This window comes from Anabrus simplex, chromosome 4, assembly GCF_040414725.1.
Source record: "Anabrus simplex isolate iqAnaSimp1 chromosome 4, ASM4041472v1, whole genome shotgun sequence".
Taxonomy (NCBI): Eukaryota; Metazoa; Arthropoda; class Insecta; order Orthoptera; family Tettigoniidae; genus Anabrus; species Anabrus simplex.
Genome location: NC_090268.1, coordinates 393,788,561 through 393,812,811, shown reverse-complemented (window position 1 = coordinate 393,812,811; position 24,251 = coordinate 393,788,561). Strand labels below are relative to the sequence as shown.

Below are 24,251 nucleotides of genomic sequence, written 5' to 3'. Positions count from 1 at the left end.
GGCTTTGTAGACTGATATCTAATAGCATATTCCGGCTACGTGAGGGAAATAATGGGAAACCTGCTCACTCCTCATTTCCTCTTCCGGGAGGTCTGGACCAGTTAAGGCAGATTATACTGGAAATATTCGGCACCCTACCAGCTTCCGGTGTAAGGAGTTTGCAGTGTTAATGCATTATTAATTATTTGTAAAATATATAGACTCCTTGTATGGCATTTATTTTTCTTCACCGAGCGAGTTATCTGCGCGGTTAGGGTCGTGCATGGGTTGCTTGCATTTGGGAGATGGTGGGTTCGAACCCCAATGTTGGCAGACCTAAATATGGTTTTCCGTCTTTTCCCATTTTCACGCCTGGCAAATGCTGAGGCTGTACCTTCATTAAGGCAACGGTCGCTTTCTTCCCACTCCTGGCCTTTCATATCCCTTCGTCGCCATAGGACCTATCAGTGTCGGTGCGACGTAAAGCATTGTAATTTTTATACAATTCTGAAGTAACTAATAAAAACTGACGTTACAGCTGTACTTACGCTCTTCCACAATTGATTCTTAGCCGTCTCCCCCACAGCTGGGTGCTGTGAGAACCTTAACTTACTCCAAGACAACGCGGATTTTTCTACCTGCAAAACTTTCCTCCGTTCAAGAAAATCACATGACGGTGAGCTCATTATCATCCGTAGAAACTCGTGTTAGTTCGTTGGGTATCGGACAAAAGAGGCATGAACCTAACATTTTATGGGACAATCTGCCTATCTACGGTCCACAAAGGAGAACACGTTCGTTATTAGGAAGTTCTTATATTTTTCTGATGTTCCCTCCACTTCAAAATCTACTTAGATTGGTTAAATATATATACATTTCGTCTGATTTGTGTGACGGGCGTAATTAGTACCAAAAATATTTCTAATCTGCTGTTTGGTAATTTGATAATGGTGTGCAATTATTCCCAACTTTCCACTTTAGTTTCATATTTACGTAAGAGCTTGAAATACCATCTGAAGAAATTGCCATATAGCGGGGGCGGCGGGGGGGGGGGATTATTTAGGACGGAAAGTTGATGCACGTAGTCCTATCCTTGCTAAAAGGAGGGTATTTTGAACATTTCATGTAAGAAAAAGTTCTATTTAGTATCATAGTACGTTCATTTCCTGTGAGTTTTCAATGATTAATGTACTATTTACAGCTGTATAAAATGAATTCTAACATGGAAACATAGCGTTTCCGGACTCATGTTCATATAACATATTTTCTTCTTCTACATGTGGGGAATGTGTCCTAAAACTTTGGTCATAGCTTTTTGTTACACGCTGTATGAATTAACTCCTGAATTACATGATGTATCTTATTCTACAATTATTAAAATAAATATTTTAACATCACAGTGGTCAGCTCTGTATATACCAATGAAGAATAAATACTGACAGTTACTGAGTGTAAATCTTAATGTATTATTTAACCCAGGACACTGAATATGGCATCAGTGTGTAAAGGTAAGCCATATTTAGCTACTGATCACCTAATGTGAGCTAAAGTGAGCCGGAAGTTACTTGCAAAAGAAAGCGTGCTCCCCACCTCCCTCTCCATCTCAAATCGTCAACAGCATGCGGATAATCAACCCTTGTACTGATCACTCCTGAATGTAACTGAACTTCGAAGAACCTATCTGATCTAGAGTTTCAGTGAAGCTACGTTGGTCAATAAATGCAATTACAGTAAAGTTTCTTTCTGTCATTCTTTCTTTCTTTCTTTCTTTCTTTCTTTCTTTCTTTCTCAACCCATTTACCCACCAGGGCTGGATTTTGTCTCGGACTGAGCGAGGGACCCCACTTCTTCCGCCTCGGGGACATGGTTCTAGACCGTGAGACTTTGGTCGGTGGGATACAACTGACTTAGAGGACCGGTACTTCGCACAGGTGGCTTCACCTGTTATGCCAAACAGGGGCCTTGTAGGGGGGGATGGGAAAATCGGAAGGAATAGACAAGGAAGAGGTAAGGAATCGGCCGTGGCCTTAAGTTAGGTACAATCCTGGCATTTGCCTGGAGGGGAAGTGGGAAACAATGGAAAACCACTTCGAGGATAGCTGAGATGGGATTCGAACTCCTCTCTACTCAGTTGACTTCCCGAGGCTGAGTGGACCTCGTTCCACCCCTCGTACCACTTTCCAGATTTTGTGGCAGAGGCAGTAATCAAACCCGGGCCTACGGGAGTGGTAGCTAATCACACTAAACACTACACCGCAGAGGCGGACTACCAGTAAAGATATGCCGTGAATGTTTGATGAATTCTCCAAACATAAGTTTGTAAACTTACCTCATTGACTCCTTTATACAGGCTTTAAGGTACTTCATGTCCTCCAGATTCTGTGCAGTGATAGTTTGATCCTTGGATGGAAGGACTGTCTTCAGCTCTTGGTATAATTTTTCCTGCTTGTCCAGGTTTCTTGCAAGATAATGAAGAAGCGTGGCGGACGAGTGGGCAGTCTGTAATAAAGACATCACAATAAGAATCGCTTTTCGATTACTGATAGCTAAAATCGAATTGTAGGTACAATTGTATGGTATTAAAAATGTACAAATCATTCTCTGTTATATGAAAACCCCTAGAAATTCTTCGACTAAATAGAATCAGTGTAGGAATAGCTTATTGGATGTATGCAACTCAAACTACTACACACAGTGAAACATTCAGTTTTACGGTATCTCTCATTAAATCACGTTTCCTAACATGTGTTATAACATGTTTTCCAGAAGTGTTTAAAATAGTTTTACATACCACTAGAATAAGAACTATTTCTAAATAAATAATATAATTTTCTGAGTTTGATTATGTTCCATATTTCAACCAACATTTAACTAACTTCTATAGCATTAAAAGTAAGATTTTAAAAATCCAAAACAAATAGATGGATCTGACAGGAGGATTAAAACGTCTCTAGAAACATCAAACAGTTACTATTGTTGTAACAGCAATCTCAGCAACTCGATGACAAAACATCTACAGACAGCTCTGCATCAACTTTGCCAAAACCGCCTCTGTAGCATATTGCTTTGTGCTATTAGCTCCCCTCTTTGAGGGCCCGGGTTCGATTCCTGGTACTGCCAGAGATTTAAAAATGGTAGGAGGGCTGACATGTGGTTAAAATAGAACATAAAGCTCATCTCCATCGGGTGTGTGCCTGAAAAAACCTGCACCACCTCGGGATGGGGACACGAGTTTACTTACTTTACCACACAGTATCTACGAGAAACTATAGGAAGCAGCTATACTGGACTGGACAGCTGTTATACATTCAGAAAATGTGTAAAGTCTTGAGACTGGATAATACAGAGGTGTGAGACTAGAACGCTATTTAAATTTTGTACGGGCCGTGCTGAGTGGCTCAGACGGTTGAGGTGCTGGCCTTCTGACCCATACTTGCCAGGTGCAAACCTGCGACAGGCCGGTGGTATTTGAAGGTGCTTAAATACGTCAGCCTCGTGTCGGTGGATTTACTGGCACATTAAAGAACTCCTCGCGGACTAAATTCCGGCAACATGGTGTCTCCAAAAAGCGTAAAATGTAGTTATTGGGACGTAAAGCTAATAACATTATTATTATTATTATTATTATTATTATTATTATTATTATTATTATTATTATTATTATTATTATTATTATTATTAAATGAAGTACGTACAGAAAACTCTTTTCAAATCTACTAAATTTTCGTTATCGAACTTCAGCATAATACAATGTTTTACACTTGAACATTATATCACACAGTCATTGAAAAGTTTAAGCAATGCTAAAAATATGTTGTTGTTACATATATATGCATGTTTATAAGTGATATTTTTGCCAGCTTTGCGGTTCAGGGGTAGCGGTGGTGGTTGTGTGGTGGCGGTGGTGATTATTGTTTTAAGTGGAAGTACAACTGGGCAACCATCCTCTATACAGGGGTAGCTAGCCTGCCTCTTATCTACAGTGTACGGGTTAGATCCCGGCCAGACCAGGGATTTTTACAAGGATCTGAGGGCTGGTTCGTGGTCCACTCAGCCTACGTGATTGCATTTGAGGAGCTAGCTGACAATGAGATAGCGTCCCTGGTCTAGACAGCGAAGAATAACGGCTGAGAGATTTCATCGTGCTGACCACACGACACCTCGTGATCTGCTAACGTTCGGGATGATCGCTTGGTAGACCAATGCCCTTCGGTGCTGTTGCACTATGAAGTTTTATAATTAATTTGACGGAATATAATGAATGGGTTTAAGAGGTACTTTATAAAGTTCTAAGTGTTTCGATATACAGAAGAAATAGATATTTTTATTAACTAAGTGGATACTGAAAAATAATGGAAACAAACGAAAAATAGCCGTTGGTGCAAAGGTGGACAACAGAAAGAGGTAGGACTGCGAGAAGGATGTAAAAAAGCTCAAAAATCTAAGTAAGGAGGAGTGCCAAATTGAAGTTGGTTACTGTTTGGGTGTATCAACTGATCTGCCATCTATGTGCGATGTATTATCCAAGATATCCTATAACAGTTGAAACCACGGAAACTGAGGCAAGAGTCTCATAAAAGGGATCATAGAAAGTAAAGGAGAAATCAGATAAGACATGCCCACCAGGTTCTAGAAGAAGAAGAAGAAGAAGAAGAAGAAGAAGAAGAAGAAGAAGGAGCTGTCGCAGATTTGATCTGCTAGTTTATGGTGGCAGGAGTGGTTCTACAAGAGGTGCGTTCATACATGTATGAATCCATAATCGGCAAACCTGATACACTTGGCAGATAATCATTACACTCGCCACCGAGTGAATACCTATGATAATTAAGGAGGCGGATTTGTAGGCATGTATAGGGTAGAATACAAACATATTTTGAACAAGGCGCAAGTATATTCTAGCCCCTCTACAGTTACGTCAGTTAGATCCCAAATATTTATGCAAAACTCACTGTAGAATCGTTGTGCGGATAGAAGATAATTGCGCCTTTGTTAAATACGTTTGCAGTCTAACTTAATCGTGACCAATGATGGTGAATATTGTTGAGTTATGAAAAGAACTGACCGTATCAATTCCTGCCAACATCATGTCAAGAGACATCACCACACCGTATAGAGGATCCTCATGTTTGAGTAGGAGAGTCTCCAGCACACTCATTTCTCGAACATCAGTTTCTGCCTTCCCTTTTATTTTCTTCATAGCCTTGTGAACGTATTTCATGGAGACCCTGAAAATAAAATCCACTTCAGTTGGGAAGACTGATTAATTTTTCAAAATTTTATACCCAGATATAATACCTAAGATAAAGTGTTGGGAGTGACAATGACAAGCCAGGCTGCAAAACATGTAGACTGTGTGAACATTTAAATCAGTCCTGCATTTTTATACTGTAAGAAGATAAAATACAAAATTATTTCATGAGTAACAAGTGTCGTCTACGTAGGAGAATTGCTTGAACTGTAGTAATTATCATGGGCGATTCGCCTGATATTTATGCGAGTCTCATTGCGGAGCTATTGTGCGTACCAGATGACATAACACAAGCCACTCCCTGAAATAACTCATTTGACTCATGTTTTTCATCCTTGCATATTTTAAACCGCAGATGACCTCTAGAAAAGTATAAATATGTCCTACTATGTAGCACTTTAGACAGACCACTTATTGAATAGCAATAAATTATATTGAATAGGTGGACTTTAAATTACTTTTTTAAAGTTATCTTAGGTATTCAAAGTCAATACTGTAACGGTTCAAATCCCGTTACAAGATGATATCTGTATTTTTATTATTTTATCTGTATTATTATTATTATTATTATTATTATTATTATTATTATTATTATTATTATTATTATTATGTCAGTATTATTATTATTATTTTATCTGTGATATTATTACTATTATTGTAAATATCAGTCTTATTCAATTCTATTTTGCAATGCCTGTTGCTTGCAAGAATGTACTTAGATGTATGCATATATACGTATGTGTAGAATAACACTCAATACCTGTACAGTGAGAATTGTTGTATATATCAGAGATGGGATGTGACGTTGGTTCATTGTGCAAGATTGGTGGCGATTCTGTCAAGTCATTGCCGCGCCATGGCTACGTCATCGTATTTATTTAGAATATGCGCTCAGAGAGTCAGCCGCCTCCGGGCTATTTCACAACTGTATGTAATATTTGCCGCGTTGTGGGAGTATGTGATGGTTATTTCTGGAGATTACGTAGCTGTGTCAACCAACGTCTATATAAGGTGGATGCATATTGTAGCGTCAGTCATTAGTTATACGGATGCAGTACAGTGAAGAAGTCTACTAGATCAAGAGGCCTTAGTTGGTCAGTCAACGAGTGTGAACGAGAGATGGTGAAGACTCAGTGAGCCATTAATTATTGGTCATTGAGAGAGTGAGACCAAAAGGTTGGTCCGTCACTTCGTGGAAGACACGGACGCAAGGGCTTACCATGAAGTCAGAGAGGGCAACCCTGGACCTGCCAAGAGGTAATACCATATTGACTTACAAAGAAGTCAGATGATATGGAGAAGAAGCAGTCACAAGGATGTATCACCAAGTTAGGCGTGACACATCTACAGTAAACACCAGAGCAATGGATTACGTCGTAATTGCACTCAAAGTGTTGAAGGTACAGTCAAGTGAATCAGCGAGGGAATTATTTCGTATAAATTGTTAAATGTCCGGTCAAGAAGAATTCAAATTCATGCCCAGTTTCTTTCAGTTGCAATGTCATAATTTCATATTCTCATCTGTTTTATCGCAACAAGACTCACTATTTTTTGATATATTATTTAAAGAATATATATTGTTCTATCAAACGAATTCATAGTTTCATTTCATTGACAGTAAAATATCTTAACCTCAAAATTAATGGGGAAACCGAACGCCAATCTCCTTTTCCCAGAACTTATATGGTATGTTGTCAAAAGTAAGCTTATTACCCCACACCCTAGAGATAGTCAAGAGTCTCATTCTATTATTGCTGCACTGAGTGGCAGCTGGCGACCTTCAAATAACGTATGTGTAAGTAAGCAGGTAACAAGTAAGTGTGAGTACAAGGTCCGACGAGTGTGTATTTTATTTAATGAATGTTAATTTTCATAATTTCCATTTTAAATGCAGATATTCATATTTTCAAGTGAAATGCAGTTATATATAGATATATGTTTCAAAAGTTAGTCAGCGACTTAGGAAAGTCTCAATGTGTCGACGCAACGTGGGACTCGAATAAATTCAGAACTTGGTCTGAATGACAGCATATCATAGGTTCATTTTGGGAGGAGTATGCAAATTTAAGCCAACGGAATTATTACCGGCAAATATTAGGAGTGTAATTTTGTGATATATATTTGTATTTTGGGGATATGTCAAGGGATTTGAAGAGGGAAATTAATTTGAGATCGCGTACTATTACTAGTGAACCAAAGATGGATAAGGAAGACAATAACAAGTCATGTGACGACGAGGTCATTGCTTCTGCGGACATCCAAGGTGAAATTCACAGTAGGGAGCAGGTGAATACGATGGGAGCTTCTGAGGTAATTCAAGAAAGTGCAGAAATTGAGAAGCACACTGAAACTCAAAAGGAAATCGCGGGGGGAATAAACCAAGATTTTGTTAATTTGTTCATGGCCAAAATGGACGAGTTCGAGGAAATGATGAATAGGAGTTTGGAAAAGTGGGAGAAAATGATTGATACTAGTAGTGAAAATAATAAGAAACAAATGGAAGAAGTGATTGGTAGCTGTAGTAAGAGAGAGAAAGAGATTGATACTAGTAATGAAAATAATAAACAGATGGAAGAAATGATTGGTAGTTGTAACGAACATTTTAATGTGATCGATGATAAATTAGATAGGTTAAGTGAATCACTAAATTCTAAAATAGATACTAAGATATTAGAGATAAATAATCAAACATCTAAGTTAGAAAGTAAGTCAAATAAAGAGTGCGTAGAAATTGAAGATGAAATGAAGTTGAATCGGAGCAGTCTTCATATTCAGACCGAGCAAGTCAAAGAAATATGTACAGGGGACAGTAATAATATCGTACTGTTAAGGAATAAAATTTCTAGTAATCGGGAAGAAATTTATGAAGTAGTCGAGGACAGATTGGACAGAGTTTACAATGCAGTTAGGGAAGATACGAGGGAACAGATTAGTAGAATTGAACAAATTGAAAGCAAACTTGTGGAAGTCAGGGAACTACGGAACGAACAGGAAACGCTATCACAGCAGGTGAGAGAGAGAGAGGAAGAATTGCAGGAAGACGTGAGAATAGTGGAAGAGAATGCTGATAGAGCAGCGGAAGAAGAAGAAGAAGAAGTTGTGAACTGCCAGGGAGTGATACGGCAGGAATTTGAATTTGCAGGTGAGTCGGCTGGTGAGGAGATAGTAGCGAGTGGTTTGTTCAGTAGGGATCGTGATTTAACCAAGTTTTCTGGAAAACAGTTCAGTACTGTAGAATTGGTAAAAATAGTTGAGAAAAGATTTGCAAGTAAGTTGAGGAATAATGTTATTGAATGGGAATACGTGCTGGAAATTTTGTCTAATGTTTTTATCGGTGAAAGTAAAATATGGTTTCGAGTATACTGGAATAATGTGTCTAATTTAAGAGAGTTTAAAGTGCTCATTGATAGGCTTTGGGAGGAATGTGTGCAAGGGCGCGTGCGCGAGAGAGAGCGCATGATATCTGGGGAAAGTAGTATAGTAGAGAGAAGGGGGAAAACGTTAGCAGTGTATCAGAGGAGAGGGGGTGATCATGATCCGCAGAGGATTAATAGTTGTGTTGATGGTGATAGTGGTCAGAAGAGTAATCAGAGAGAATCGGAAGATGGGAGGCGTATGTTTTTTGAGTTATGAGAGAGAAGGTCAGAAGAGTAATCAGAGAGAATCGGAAGATGGGAGGCGTACGGATTTGAGTTATCAGGGAGACTATGATAGTCTTAATATGAATGTTATCCAGGTGTCCTTATCGAGCCAGAGTATTTCAGATTCACAGGGAATCGGGTAAGTTAAGTGGACAGGCTGAAGTTAGAAGTTGAACAGGTATGTAGTATAAGTAGTTGTGTAGTGAAAGTAGATTTAAGTATAGTGTGATTGTGACCTAAGTAATGTTAAGTGAGATATTTAAGTAGTGCCGTAGTCGTAGATCATGCAGTAATTAATGGTAGCATAAGTTAGACGTAAGAAGTGTTCTGGTAAGTGATGTAAGTACTTATAATACTGAGAATATACTGTAAGTAAGTAAATAGTGATGTAGTAACTCCGATGATGGAAATTGTGATATGAAGAAGGTAAGTGAAGGCACTATTAGATATTATAACAGCCGTTGGGTAAGTCATAGTGAGTAAATAAGATAGCGGTACCAGTCAATTGAAGATATATGTAAGTTTCAACTATGCCTTGTTGTACCAAAGCTTGTGTATTAAGTTATTATAGGAGCTGACTTGGTTGCAAATCATGGAAGTAGAGTAGACTTGAATTTAGGTAGTGTGTGTTTGTTCTGGGAGGAAAACTAGCAAAGAAGTACGTGTAAATTATCATGGTCTGAGGTAAGTGTGTTGGTGACGTGTGTTCTTTGAAGTATATGAGAGGTAAGTGAAGTTGTTCCTAGTGAGAGGAAATGTTTTGTTGGGTGTGCTACGTGTCTATAACGACCAGTATCCGCGGGATAGTCGGTATGAGGCAGTGACGTGAGGTAATTTGAGTGAATTACAGGAGGAGTAATTGTGTTCGATGTTAGGTAAGCATCGAGATGTATTTAGTGATAAGTGAGGAAGAACACGTATATGAACATAAATTTGTAATACATGACCATTCATTATTTGTGGGAGGTAAGTACCCCATTCAACTTAAAAATGCTAGTGAAGTCTAAGAACAAATTAACATTATGCTGGATTACGGTATAATTGAACCATCTTGTAGCCATAGTATTAATCCTTTAATTATCGTTGCCAAGAAGGATGGGTCAGTCAGGCTGTGTATTGACGGCAGGCTTATGAATCAGAGGATTGAGGCAGACCAACAGAGGCCTGAAACAGTGGAAGAACTCATTCAGCGTTTTGAAGGATGTGATTTATTGAGATATGTAAGTTAATAAGGGCAAAATTGATTCAGTTTGAGTGGCAGAGTGCTACTCAGAGTTCCATTTCATCATCTGCAGAGGCGGGAAATATCTTGAAGTTATTCTTTGTATCAGGGGTATTTCACTATTGTGAACCGCATCGGGAAGTGTGCATATTCTTATAAGATCAGGAAGGGGATATTGTCGCTATTTATAGTATTATACATGTAAGGAAGTATTTCACGTGAGATTTGTTGAAATAAGAGTAAGGTGATTAAATTTTGTGAGAAACTGGCAAAATAAAACTAACATATGTGAATTTGCGTGTGAACCAAGTGTCGTACTGGTGCATTGGAAGAATAAGTGCTACATTGTCATGTTCTGTGTGACAAAACTGAGAACAGGACATTGGACAGTTATCTGCGATAACAATATGCGAGAAAATTTCTCATATAAGTGAATTTTCACAAAATATTTTGATATGTTAAAAAAGGAGAAGAATGTTGTATATTGATTGACAATTATTTGTGTGTGTTAAATTAAGGGCTATGCTCTTGTGTATTGTATGAGAATGGGACACTGGACAGTTATCTGCGATGACAATGTGCGAGAAAAATTCTCATACCTTTGATATTTTATAAAATGTATGGATGTTGAAAAAGAAAATTATTGTTGTATACTCATTTAAAGTGTTTATATGTGTCAGTGTTATATTTATATTATGTTGTTCATATATCACTCGATTCTTTGTTCTTCGATTTATTTATGAGGGAGGCGAATTGTAACGGTTCAAATCCCGTTACAAGATGATATCTGCATTTTTATTATTTTATCTGTATTATTATTATTATTGTTATGTCAGTATTATTATTATTATTATTATTTTATCTGTGATATTATTACTATTATTGTAATTATCAGTCTTATTCAATTCTATTTTGCAATGCCTTTTGCTTGCAAGATTGTACTTAGATGTATGCATATATACGTATGTGTAGAATAACACTCAATACCTGTACAGTGAGAATTGTTGTATATATCAGAGATGGGATGTGACGTTGGTTCATTGTGCAAGATTGGTGGCGATTCTGTCAAGTCATTGCCGCGCCATGGCTACGTCATCGTATTTATTTAGAATATGCGCTCAGAGAGTCAGCCGCCTCCGGGCTATTTCACAACTGTATGTAATATTTGCCGCGTTGTGGGAGTATGTCATGGTTATTTCTGGAGATTACGTAGCTGTGTCAACCAACGTCTATATAAGGTGGATGCATATTGTAGCGTCAGTCATTAGTTATACGGATGCAGTACAGTGAAGAAGTCTACTAGATCAAGAGGCCTTAGTTGGTCAGTTAACGAGTGTGAACGAGAGATGGTGAAGACTCAGTGAGCCATTAATTATTGGTCATTGAGAGAGTGAGACCAAAAGGTTGGTCCGTCACTTAGTGGAAGACACGGACGCAAGGGCTTACCATGAAGTCAGAGAGGGCAACCCTGGACCTGCCAAGAGGTAATACCATATTGACTAACAAAGAAGTCAGATGATATGGAGAAGAAGCAGTCACAAGGATGTATCACCAAGTTAGGCGTGACACATCTACAGTAAACACCAGAGCAATGGATTACGTCGTAATTACACTCAAAGTGTTGAAGGTACAGTCAAGTGAATCAGCGAGGGAATTATTTCGTATAAATTGTTAAATGTCCGGTCAAGAAGAATTCAAATTCATGCCCAGTTTCTTTCAGTTGCAATGTCATAATTTCATATTCTCATCTGTTTTATCGCAACAAGACTCACTATTTTTTGATATATTATTTAAAGAATATATATTGTTCTATCAAACGAATTCATAGTTTCATTTCATTGACAGTAAAATATCTTAACCTCAAAATTAATGGGGAAACCGAACGCCAATCTCCTTTTCCCAGAACTTATATGGTATGTTGTCAAAAGTAAGCTTATAACCCCACACCCTAGAGATAGTCAAGAGTCTCATTCTATTATTGCTGCACTGAGTGGCAGCTGGCGCCCTTCAAATAACGTATGTGTAAGTAAGCAGGTAACAAGTAAGTGTGAGTACAAGGTCCGACGAGTGTGTATTTTATTTAATGAATGTTAATTTTCATAATTTCCATTTTAAATGCAGATATTCATATTTTCAAGTGAAATGCAGTTATATATAGATATATGTTTCAAAAGTTAGTCAGCGACTTAGGAAAGTCTCAATACGAACCCGAAATGAAGTTCATTATTTGTAACTGAAATAATTTTGGATTGTTCACAATGCTGAATTGCCCTACAGTAACAATGTTTCAAAATAAGGACTTAAAACTGTAAAACATAGCATGTTTTTTTTTTGTTATTGGCTTTACGTCGCACCGACACAGATAGGTCTTATGGCGACGATCATAATTTTTCTTTACATATTTACAAAACAAATAGTCCCCGAATCAGAATACAATGATCAGTTTTTAGGAAACTCTGTTCAGATTCATATTTACAAAAGTAATGCATATTAATGCCGGGGAAATTTTAGTGAACAAAAAAGTATCACAGAATACTTACCGGAATGGCTCCGGGCCAACATGCTTGAAATTTTGAAAAATAACAGGGTTTAGTGTGCAGAACAAAGGGGTGTATGGGTATAAATGAAAAATTATACCGCATGTGGCAAAACAAATTACACGGAAATTATTCCTCATGTCCTGGCCAAGTTTCCCTTGCAACGGAGTATTTATGTATTGTATGGAATAGTTTGACATATTGTGATTTGCCTATTTATTTCGGCAATGAAGATTCCCACAAGAGAGTAAGAAGTGTTTATCGTGGAACATTATTTCCGGTTCTAAAGAGTGGGACGTCATAATTGGCCGACTTTTCTTCTCGTTAAGGAACAGTGTGAGGAGCGATTTAATAAGGAGCTACAAATATCAGAACAATGTTAACTGTCGTTGAAAACTTCCATCGTGCGCAATCGTTTTTATGTCAACGAAACGGAACAAAAGAGCGTCCAAATCCGTCACCATAAACGAGACTCATGGTCAAATTCTCCCTATTGGTGTTACAATCACCAAAGCTTAATCTAGGACGAACATCGCTGAAACACGGTTTGATCAACCCTCCTGTGGGTTGGGGTGGTAGAGTAACATCCCCCTGTGGGTGGGGGCGGTAGAATAACACCCAGGGTATCTCCTGCCTGTCGTAAGAGGCGACTAAAAGGTGCCCCAGGGGCTCTGAACTATAGAGCGTGGGTTGGCGACCACGGGGCCCTCAGCTGAGTCCTGGCATTTCTTCCACTTACTTGTGCCAAGCTCCTCACTTTCATCTATCCTATCCGACCTCCCTTGGTCAACTCTTGTTCTTTTCGGACCCCGAGGCTATTAGGTTTGCGAGGGCTAGGGAGTCTTTCATTTTCACGTCCTTCGCGGCCCTTGTCTTCCTTTGGCCGATACCTTCATTTTTCGACATGTCGGACCCCTTCCATTTTTCTCTCTGATTAGTGTTATATAGAGGATGGTTGCCTAGTTGTACTTCCTCTTAAAACAATAATCACCACCTGGTAGAGTAACATCCATGTTTTCCTTCCTCTCTTTGTCGTAAGAGGCGACAAATGGTGGACCCAGGGGCTCTTAACTTAGAAGCGTGGTTTCGCGACCACGTGGCCCTTAGCTGAGTCCTGGCATTGCTTCCAATTACATATAAAATGCTCCTTAGCTTCGCCTAACTTATCTGACTTCCCTTGGTGAATTTTTTTTCCTTTTTGACACCGACGGTATTCGGTGTCGAGGCCTTGTCTTCCTTGGGCGATACCTTCATTTTTCGAACTGATGGAACCCTTAAAAGTTTCCCTCCGATTAGTGTTAATAGAATATGGTTGCCATAAAGTAATAATCACCACCACCACCACCACCACCAAATTCGGATTGAGAGAAAGGTCTATTCAGCGAATGTTGAAGGAGCTGGGTGCATCTGCGTAAGGGTACGGCCATAGTGCACCGCTTCCCGCTTCTCGCTTTGTCGCGTTAACCGCGCCAGTTGCAAGCAGCGAGGTAAACCCACGCGTTTCTAGCTGGTGGTTGTTATAGTGCACCGCTCGCGGAAGGCCGGAAGCATCTGTCAGTAGGCAAGATAGAGGTGTCACGCGAGGATCTAATGTGTATGATATTGACAACAGATATTATTTATCATAAAATTAAACAAGAAAGAATTAAAAAAGTCCACGAAATGAACATTTTTTTGCTAGTGGCTTTACGTTACACCGACACAAATAGGTCTTATGGCGACGATGGGATAGGAAGGGCCTAGGAGTTGGAAGGAAGCGGCCGTAGCCTTAATTAAGGATGCAAGCTCACAGCCGCGCGCCCCTAACCGCACGGCCAACTCGCGCAGTACGAAATGAACAGAACTCGCCTTAAAGTAGGGGAATAACGTACTTTGTTACCTCAACTGAAAGCTCACCCCGAGAAATTTTACGAATATTTCCGAATGGATGAACAGACTACATCTTGAATAAAATCGAATACGGATAAGAAAAGGATGGTGTAACTTTCACCAACAGAAAATTCTTCCAGAAGAACGTCTTACGGTAACTTTGAGGAAAGTAGTTTAGAATTATTAGTTTTGATTGTTTTATTTATACAAAAGGGAAAATGAGATGATGTGGCAATTTTGAACAGGATTTTATAACAATAGTTGGGCTATAAACATTTAATTACCGAGCTCGATAGCTGCAGTCGCTTAAGTGCGACCAGTATCCAGTATTCGGGAGATAGTGGGTTCGAACCCCACTGTCGGCAGCCCTGAAGATGGTTTTCCGTGGTTACCCTTTTTTACATCAGGCAAATGCTGGAGCTGTAGCTTAATTAAGGCCACGGCCGCTTCCTTCCCACTCCTAGACCTTTCCTGTCCCATTGTCGCCATAAGACCTATCTGTGTCGGTGCGACGTAAATCGTCTTATAAAACAAAATAAAAACATTTAATTTCAACGATAAATTAATGGCGGAAGCGTTAAAAGTACACTTTTTCAAAACTAATTTTATTAGAGAATGAATACGAAGTAAATATTAATGAAAATGTTTAGCATTACACTTTCTAACGTAACATAAATTCACCTAACAGTTGCACAATGTCTCAAATGCATCACCATGAAGTGCGGTCTGAACGGTCTGTTCATTTGAGTATGTAGTACCACCATGACTGGAATTAGGGCTGGGAATGTGTGAAATATCTTGGAAATTCGGATAAACGAACTCGTCAACTAATTGCTGAACTCTATTTCTGAGTTGCACTTTCTAATGGTGCGGTATTTTGCTTACATAAGCCAAAACACTTCGAAAGAACAATGCATCATCATTGCCGTCACATCGGTCACATCTGCGTTCTTGTATGACGCGTTCCAACAAAGAAGCCTTTTTTTCTCAATCAGTATCATTTTCTGGTTATACTTTGAACTTAGTTCGTCTCGCTTCCATTTTCATGGCAAGCCTATGATTTCATCCTGCTGTGTTTCCTGAGCTGTGCGTTTTTTTTCCACTTCCTGAATACTCTCCACACCCAGCTGCAGTGTGAGCAACCATTTCAGAATGCTCATTTTCCTGATGAGCTGGAGTTTTACTGTTTTTCAAGTTGCTCGATGTAGTTCTTGGTGCCCACTAAAAACGTCAGTGATTTAGAATACGGCCATTTGGATTCTGGATGACCGCCAGCATCACCTGAACGACAGGGAGGGAACTTTCCCATTTCTATGGCGAATTGTTCTCTCAGATACTTTCACTTTTTCCGCAGAACCCCATCTGAGAAAACAAACAGATTTATTAGTTTATCGATTGATTATTTAGTTTTACACTGTTAATAACTCGCTGATCATCTGAAGCCCCGTTCAAAACTATTCAACTATTAGGAAATATCTGAAAACACATTACTGGGAAATGCAGTAATGTTTTTAATGGCTACTAATAAATAAAATCATGAATAAAATATATAAATAAAATTACTCAAAAAATAAAATTAATAAGCATAATTAACCGAAATGTCCGTAGTATGGGCGCCAGAGTTCACCAGAATGGATCCCTCAAATTTAGATAAGAGCATGATAAACTTTATATCCCAGGGCGTGTACATGATGCTGCGTACTGGTACATCTGCTGCAGGCCTTACCTAACCTTCTGAAAACGACTAATTAGGTAGGAACTGCACCTAGGTTCATCAAAAACACTGATTCTAAAATAGCTAACTATATTCTTAACAAATTCCGTGCATGAGCACCTCATCAACATACAACATTATACATATAATACACACATAAAATATTGCTGGAAGACTCCATATTTACAACAACAACAATAATAATGAAAATCGTGGGAAAACGAAAGCGAGAACTAAGCTACCATTTGTAGATAGTCCGATGAACAATGTACATGTATGAAGATAAATACCCTTCACTGTCTCTATATCAATTTGACTTACCGATTCTCATAATCGGCAGTTATTACATCACACAGATACTGTACCTTGTACTACTGTGTTAACATATTTTAACACTTGTTGTAAAGATATATACACACGTCTGTCGATCCTCAACATAAATTTATGGAAAGTCTGAGATAGCTTTCACCAACATATAATGCTAGGCCGCCACAAGTGCTACAATACTTAATGCGCAAGCACTCTCCACAATCATCCACTTTCCACGAACATAACAAGACGACGCTCCACGAACGTTTGAAGTCCAGTCCATTGCAGCCGTGTCACTCCACCACCGTGTATCAGCACCACTTCCTTCCCGTACAGTGCGTCAGTTGTAGTTGTAGTTATCTTCCTTCTCGTTCCTTTACAATCACCTCTACAATCACCCTTACAATGTTCCTTACAATGTCTCTGTTTGCCGCCGTATGATCAACCTTTATAGACATCAACATCCCCCTCCTCTCAGATGATACGTCTGGATTGGTGCTTGCCAGCCAATCATGAGTGAACCTCTTCTTTCTCCCAAGTTATAAACAAACACTCGGGAGTTTTACATGAATCATCAAATTTCCCTGGTACAACAACAAGCTCATCTCATCAGGCTGGGATATATACATGACTAATGGAATTTCCTGACACAAGTACATCACCACAGACACTGGGGTAGCCATATGACTCATTCAAATTACCAGAGTTATTACAGCAATGTTTTCCCACTCGTGCAAAACAGATTACTCATACCTACATATGTGGATATCTTCCAGCTTACCAATATAAATGGCAAAGTATACAAATGAAATAATAATAATAATAATAATAATAATAATAATAATAATAATAATAGAATACTGACAATAATATCTCTAACTTCTACATATAATTCTGGGGTGTGATATATGTACTATCACAGTTTAGTGACTACTAATGTAGTTGTTTGATATAATAATGACGATTTAATTTTTGTTGATAATAATAATAATAATAATAATAATAATAATAATAATAATAAGATGAATGCTTCTCCGTGTAGGATCAACTTCATTCAGGTTTATGCTCCTACTGCAGTTGCAGTGGATGAAGAAATCGATGAATTCTACGAGTTGCTGGAACACACCATCAGAAAGATTCCTCAGAAGGAAATGTTAGTCATTCAGGGTGATTTTAATGCGAAGATAGGCGAGACTATTGAAGATAATCATTTGGGACATGTGGTTGGAAGGCACGGTCTAGGTGTGAGGAATGAGCGTGGTCAGCGTCTACTGGAGTTTTGTGTTGGCAATAACCTGTCTATCTGCAATACTCTCTTCCAACATCACCCACGGCGTCGATACACATGGATTTCTCCTGGCGACAGGGTTCGAAATCAGATTGATTTCATTTTGGTGAGGCAACGATGGCGGACTTCTGTACTGGATTGCAAAACCTATCCTGGAGCAGACTGTGGTAGTGACCACATTATGCTATCCATGAAAATGCGGATCAAACTGAAGCTGACCAAGAAGAAGAGAGTGACACAAGTTCGCGTTACTGACAAAAAGGCTCTCAAAGATTTTGGAGAAAGAATAAGGCCAAAACTCCAGCAAGTGCAGGAGGAAGGATCAGCCTCCCAAACATGGGATAACCTCAAGACAATCATTAACTCTTCTCTCCCTGAACCATTTACTAATTCTTCCCAAGCTAAGCACCCCTGGATATCGAACACCACTCTACTGCTGATAGAAGAGCGGAGCACACTAAAGAAACGTGGCATTCAATCCAAGCAAGACGAAGAAGCATACAGTGAACTTTGCCGCAAAATACAACGCAATTGCAGAACTGACAAGACACGGTATCTCACCAGTATTTGTGATGAAATAGACCAACATCATAGGCTGAATCAAACACGTGATCTTTTTAAAAAAGTCAACAGCATTACCCATGAGTTCAAAACACGCACATGGGTGATTGAAGATGAAGATGGCAACCTCATTACTGAAAAGAACAAAGCAATAGAGAGGTGGAAACAATACTGTGAAATGCTGTATTGCAAAGGAAATAATTCTGCCGAACAGGAAAATTCTTTGAGGTATGAAGAAGAACCTGATATTTTATTAACTGAAATTGTGAACGCTGTCAATCATTTGAAGAACAACAAAGCCCCAGGTATGGATGGTATTTCGGGAGAAATGCTGAAAGTGATGGGGGAGGAGGGCATGCGTGTTTTACATTTGGTATGTAATATGGTGTGGAAAACTGGTGAATGGCCCAAGGACTGGACAACATCAATACTAATCCCTCTTCACAAAAAGGGGTCTATAAGGGATTGTTCCAATTATCGTACTATCGCATTAATATCCCATGCAAGCAAAGTTCTGCTCTACATAATAAATCTACGCCTAAAACCATTCCTGCAACCTCAGATATCCGCAGAACAAGCAGGCTTTGTTGCAGGTAAAGGAACACGAGAGTCTATCTTGAACATGAGACAGATAATTGAGAAATGTCGCGAGTTTTGTGTCCCTGCCTTTATTTGCTTCCTGGACTACAAAAAGGCCTTTGATTGTGTTATGTGGGACAAGTTGTGGCAGGTGCTAAAGGAATTTGGGGTTCCACTGCACTTAATATCGTTACTGAAAAGCCTGTATAAAAACCACGCAGCAACCATAAAGGTAGATGGTGATCTCTCAGGCATTTTCAATGTGACGAATGGAGTAAGGCAAGGTTGTATATTATCACCTCAACTCTACAACATCTATGCAGAGTGTGTCATCAAAAGAGCTCTCAATGGCTGGAATGGTGGAATTTCGATTGGTGGCAGAAAAATTAATAACCTACGCTTTGCAGATGACACTACCCTCATCGCTGGTAGTGAAGAGGAACTTCATGACTTGCTTGTAAGGGTGAAGAACACTAGTCTTCAGTATGGTCTAGAGATAAACATAAAAAAGACCAAACTAATGGTAGTTCATCGGCAAGGTGAAATCCAACTTACGGGATACCTAAAAGACCTGGATATAGTTAAGGAATTTGTATACTTGGGGCATGTCATCAACGACACGGGAAACTGTGATAAAGAGGTAAAAAGACGTATTGTCTTAGGTCGTGCTGCAATGGTTAAACTTACTAAGATCTGGCAGAACCAGGCAATATCAAAAGCCACGAAGATGCGCTTGGTAGAATCACTAGTGTTCTCCGTCTTTTTGTACGGCTGTGAGACCTGGACCGTGAATGCTAAAGACAGAAAGCGCATTGATGCCTTTGAGATGTGGTGTTGGCGGAGAATGCTACGTGTATCCTGGACAGAAAAAAGAACTAATGTTTCCATTCTGGAAGAACTCTGCATCAAGAAACGTCTATCTTCCCGTGTGAGTGAACGTTACCTCCAGTTCCTTGGCCACATTTTGAGACGAGACGGAGAGAACTTGGAAAAGGTAATTTTACAAGGCAAAATTGAAGGCAGTAGACCACGAGGAAGAACAGCAAGCAGATGGATAGATCAGGCGAAGAAGATCACTAGGCTACCACTTCAGGTCATACTAACGAAATGTGAAAACCGCTCTGGATGGAGACATCTTGTCAAGGTTGCAACAAGGAAATGATGGAGTTATGAGGTCACGACGCTCAGTAATGAGCACAACGACTAATGATGATGAATAATAATAATAAAAGTACTGTCTATTTCTCACGTACCGTCTTCAACACCCATTTCAGAAGCTCTTTCCTTCCATGCTTTGTCAACAACGTTGGCATGGGCTTGCAACCTTATGTCCCAAATTACACTTTACATAAATACTTTGGAGATTAAAATATCTTTATCCGCTTCTATTTTATAAAAGCAACAGTGAGAACAACGTGCGCAGCCGGAAGATAAACCGCAGACTGACCGTGCGTGTTGGGCGGTAAAGCGGTTCAAGCGGGGAAAAGAAATAAAAATTATTTCCTGTTAAAGCGGGTAGAAGTGGTTTGAGCTGGTTAACGCAGGTAGGCGGGTGCACTATGGCCGCCCCAATCAGTTTTCACTATCTTTTCTTTCCCGCTCGCCCGCCGCGATAAAGCAGGAAGCGGGAAGCGGTGCACTATGGACGTACCCTAAGGCATTCAAGTTGTGCAGAGTCTAACAAAAAGGAATCGGCGAGCCCGATTACAATGTTGGAGCCGAGTACTGTCCATGACTTACGAGGATCCAGGTTTATTCTGTGACATATGACTTTCAGACGAAAGTTATATTCACCTTTACGGCTTCATCAGCAATCGAACAACTCATTCTTTTTGTGATTGAACGATCTGACGTCGTTATACAAAAACCACTAAACGTTGGGAGGTGATGATTTGGTGCGCCGTGTCCGGTCGTAGAATTTTGGGCCCTTATTTTGTTGAGAGTGCTGCAGAGAATCCCAAATATGTATCATGTAGTCTACAGGGACATCATTCGTGTGAAATTTTTACCGTTCTCACTGCGCTTGAAACTTACCCTTGTAATAGCAAAGGATGCAGTAATGAATAAAATGGCGTGTGGCTTTCAGTGCCTGGAGAGTCCAAGGCCAAGTTCGGCTTGCCAGGTGCAGGACGACCGCAGGCGACCTACGTGCCATGATGAGGATGGAATGATGATGAAGACGACACATACACCCAGTCCCCGTGCCAACGGAATCAGCCAATTATGGTTAAAATTCCCGACATTGCCGGGAATCAAACCCGGGACCCCTGTAACCAAAAGTCAGCAAGCTAACTTTTTAGCCACGGAGCCAGACGAAAGGGCGCGGTAAGATGGAGCTACAGCCGTCGCGCTCGCAGCGTTACTTATCCTTTTTTAACGATCCTTTCGAGAGAGCCTAATATCCCGTAGAGCTCCATTTTCGTACACTTCTTGCTTCTCGGATCTCACGGCGCCACATACTTACGTATGGGACAAGACGGTCAACATTTATGTATAACATGAGAAGATAACGTCATTTTTGTGACCTTACATAAATCTTTGTCGATGACCATATTCAAAATTTCCAAAACTATGCGGAAAGTGTGACATGTTATTGTACATATTTTGAACACATAATGCACAAAGCAAAGTCATCTCCGTACAGACCACGAAGGCCCTTGGAAGGTAAAGGATTCCACTATCCGTAACCTCGGTATTTGATGGGCTAGAGTGGTCATCTCTAGGCCCCGTCGACTATGCCCACAGGAATTAATCTTCCACTCATTTTTGGTGTAGGGTGAGTGAACCTCAGGGCCATGTGCGCCTGCGGAAATAAAAATCACGTCGGCTTCGTGACGGGGAATCGAACACATGTCTGTGCGCTTGAACCGAGCACGACCGTACCGTCTCGGGCAGGCAGCCCCCACATAATGTACCAATGTAATTAAATAACCTTTCAAAGCCATTCGCCTGCCGCATACGATAGTTTATTGCATGCTGTATCCAAATTGCAGCGCAAGCAGCTTTTCACGAAAGCTGGTTTGGTTTATTTATGTAATTGTTATTAGCCAATATAAATTTACTGTGGATAATACAGATAAATTTACAGATACTACTGTCTTTTCAAATACACGCAGTTCACTTCTAAGTGGGACAGACTGTTCATCTCTAAGCCCGGAAAGCTTTATCCCCAGGAATTCATCTGGTGTAATTTGAGTGAACCACAGGCTCATGAGACTTCTATTAGTGAATGCATTAACAAGAGTGATCTTTTTTATTTTTTTTTACAACTTTCTTTACGTCGCACCGATACAGATTGTTCTTATGGCGACGATGAGATAGGAAAGGCCTAGGAGTGGGAAGGAATGGGCTCAGGCCTTAAGTAAGGTACAGCCCCATCATTTGCCTGGTGTGAAAATGGGAAATCACGGTAAAAACATCTTTAGGGATGCCGACAGTGTGGCTCGAATCCACTATCTCCCGGATGCAAGCTAACAGCTGTGCGCCCCTAACCGCACGGCCAACTCTCCCGGTCAAGGGTGATCTAACAACTATGCAATTAAATATGTTTCACAATATACTTACTCATTGATGCAGTCCAGAGCATCCACCATCTCCTTCCATTCCTTCTTCTTCGTAAAGTGACGCAGTCCAGGTTTCAAATCAAGCTCAAGTAGAGCATCAGACACCACATGAGTTGCGTTGATCATCTTTTGAGCTTCAGAATCAGGACTGAATTGTCGTTCTAGACAGCCTAGTCGAGTGTCCAGTGCGACCAGGGAAATAGCTGTGTTTCAGAGAAATTCATATCGGTAACAGTGAGAGCAATATAGCAATATTATTATTATTATTAATAATAATAATAATAATAATAATAATAATAATAATAATAATAATAATAATAATAATAATAATAATAATAATAATAAATTGACACGTACTACAGAATATAGAAAGTATCAATACAAACAAAATAACTTCATGTATGAAAGTAGGTATTAAAAGGGGTTGTCAATTGATACAGACAGAGCTGGCTGTATTGCATGGTCTGGTATTTGCTGTAACAACTCAGAAAATGGTCAGTCTCAGACAATGAGACACGCGTCCGCTGAGTAGTGGATACGTCTGTGGTATAATAATAATTTCGTGTGGCTATTTCTAGCCGAGTGCAGCCCTTGTAAGGCAGACCCTCCGACGAGTGTGGGCGTCATCTGCCATGTGTAGATAACTGCGTGTTATTGTGGTGGGGGATAGTGTTATGTGTGGTGTGTGAGTTGCAGGGATGTTGGGGACAGCATAAACACCCAGTCCCCGGGCCACTGGAATTAACAAATGAAGGTTAAAATCCCCGACCCGGCCGGGAATTGAACCCGGGACCCTCTGAACCGAAGGCCAGTACGCTGACCATTCAGCCAAAGAGTCGGGCAATCTGTGGTGTGTTTCGTGTTTTATGAGTACGTCTAAAAGGATACAACTTGGCATGATTTACTTCGCGTGGCAAAAATGTATTTTTAATGGATAAACAGTCTGAAAATGTCTGTAACCTTGACTGAATAGTCAGCGTTCAGGACTTTGGTTCAGAGGGTCCCAAATTCAAGTTCCCGGCCGGGTCTGGGATTTTAATTGGGTCTTATTAATTCTTCCCTCTTCGGGACTGGGTGTTTGTATTTGTCCCAAAATCTTCCTTCTTCATATTCATAGAACACACCACACTACCAACCACCACAAAAACACGCAATAGAAATGATTATATCTCTACAAAGAGTTGGCGTCAGAAAGGGCATATGGTCGTAAAACAGGGCGAAATCCACATGTGGGACACAGTTCGCACCCTAATCCTGATACGTGTATTAAAAGGAATAACAACAATAATAAGAAAAACAAATTTTCCCAATGTCTGCTTGAGCTCCACAATAACACTATCTGACCTCCCGTGGTCAATTCTCGTCCTTTTCCGACCCCGACAATATTAGAACATTTGAGGCCTATGGAATCTTTCGTTTTCACACCCCTCGTGGCTCTTGCCTTTCTTTGGCCGATACCTTCATTTTTCGAAGTGCCGGACCACTTTTTTCCCCACTAATTACTGTTAATAGAGGATGGTCGCCTAGTTCAATTTCCTCTTAAAGCAAGAATCATCTCCACCACCACCACCACCACCACCACCATTCCACGATAACATTGGTCAATTTGCTGATAACGCAACTATGTACTATCGACGCTGCTTTAGCTGGGATCTTACCGATCACCCACCGTACATCTGCCATGGCATTGTGCTTCTCATCAGCAGAATGTGCGGCACCAGTCTGGCGGAACTCTGCACAT

The 24,251-nt window shown here is 39.9% G+C and overlaps 2 protein-coding genes across 2 annotated transcripts in view; both read right to left on the bottom strand.

Moving 5' to 3' along the window:
- Positions 1 to 24,251, bottom strand: part of LOC136872036 (probable cytochrome P450 49a1) — a 334,038-nt gene that overhangs the window by 169,271 nt on the left and 140,516 nt on the right. The gene's annotated exons all lie outside the window — the stretch shown is intronic.
- LOC137500422 (probable cytochrome P450 49a1) overlaps positions 1 to 24,251 on the bottom strand; it is an 88,926-nt gene that overhangs the window by 15,946 nt on the left and 48,729 nt on the right. The window contains exons 7-9 of the mRNA XM_068227307.1: positions 22,512 to 22,713; positions 5,042 to 5,204; positions 2,309 to 2,478 (exon numbers count right to left, since the gene is read on the bottom strand). Coding sequence (XP_068083408.1) covers positions 2,309 to 2,478; positions 5,042 to 5,204; positions 22,512 to 22,713 — 535 coding nt within the window. The remainder of the gene's footprint in view (positions 1 to 2,308; positions 2,479 to 5,041; positions 5,205 to 22,511; positions 22,714 to 24,251) is intronic.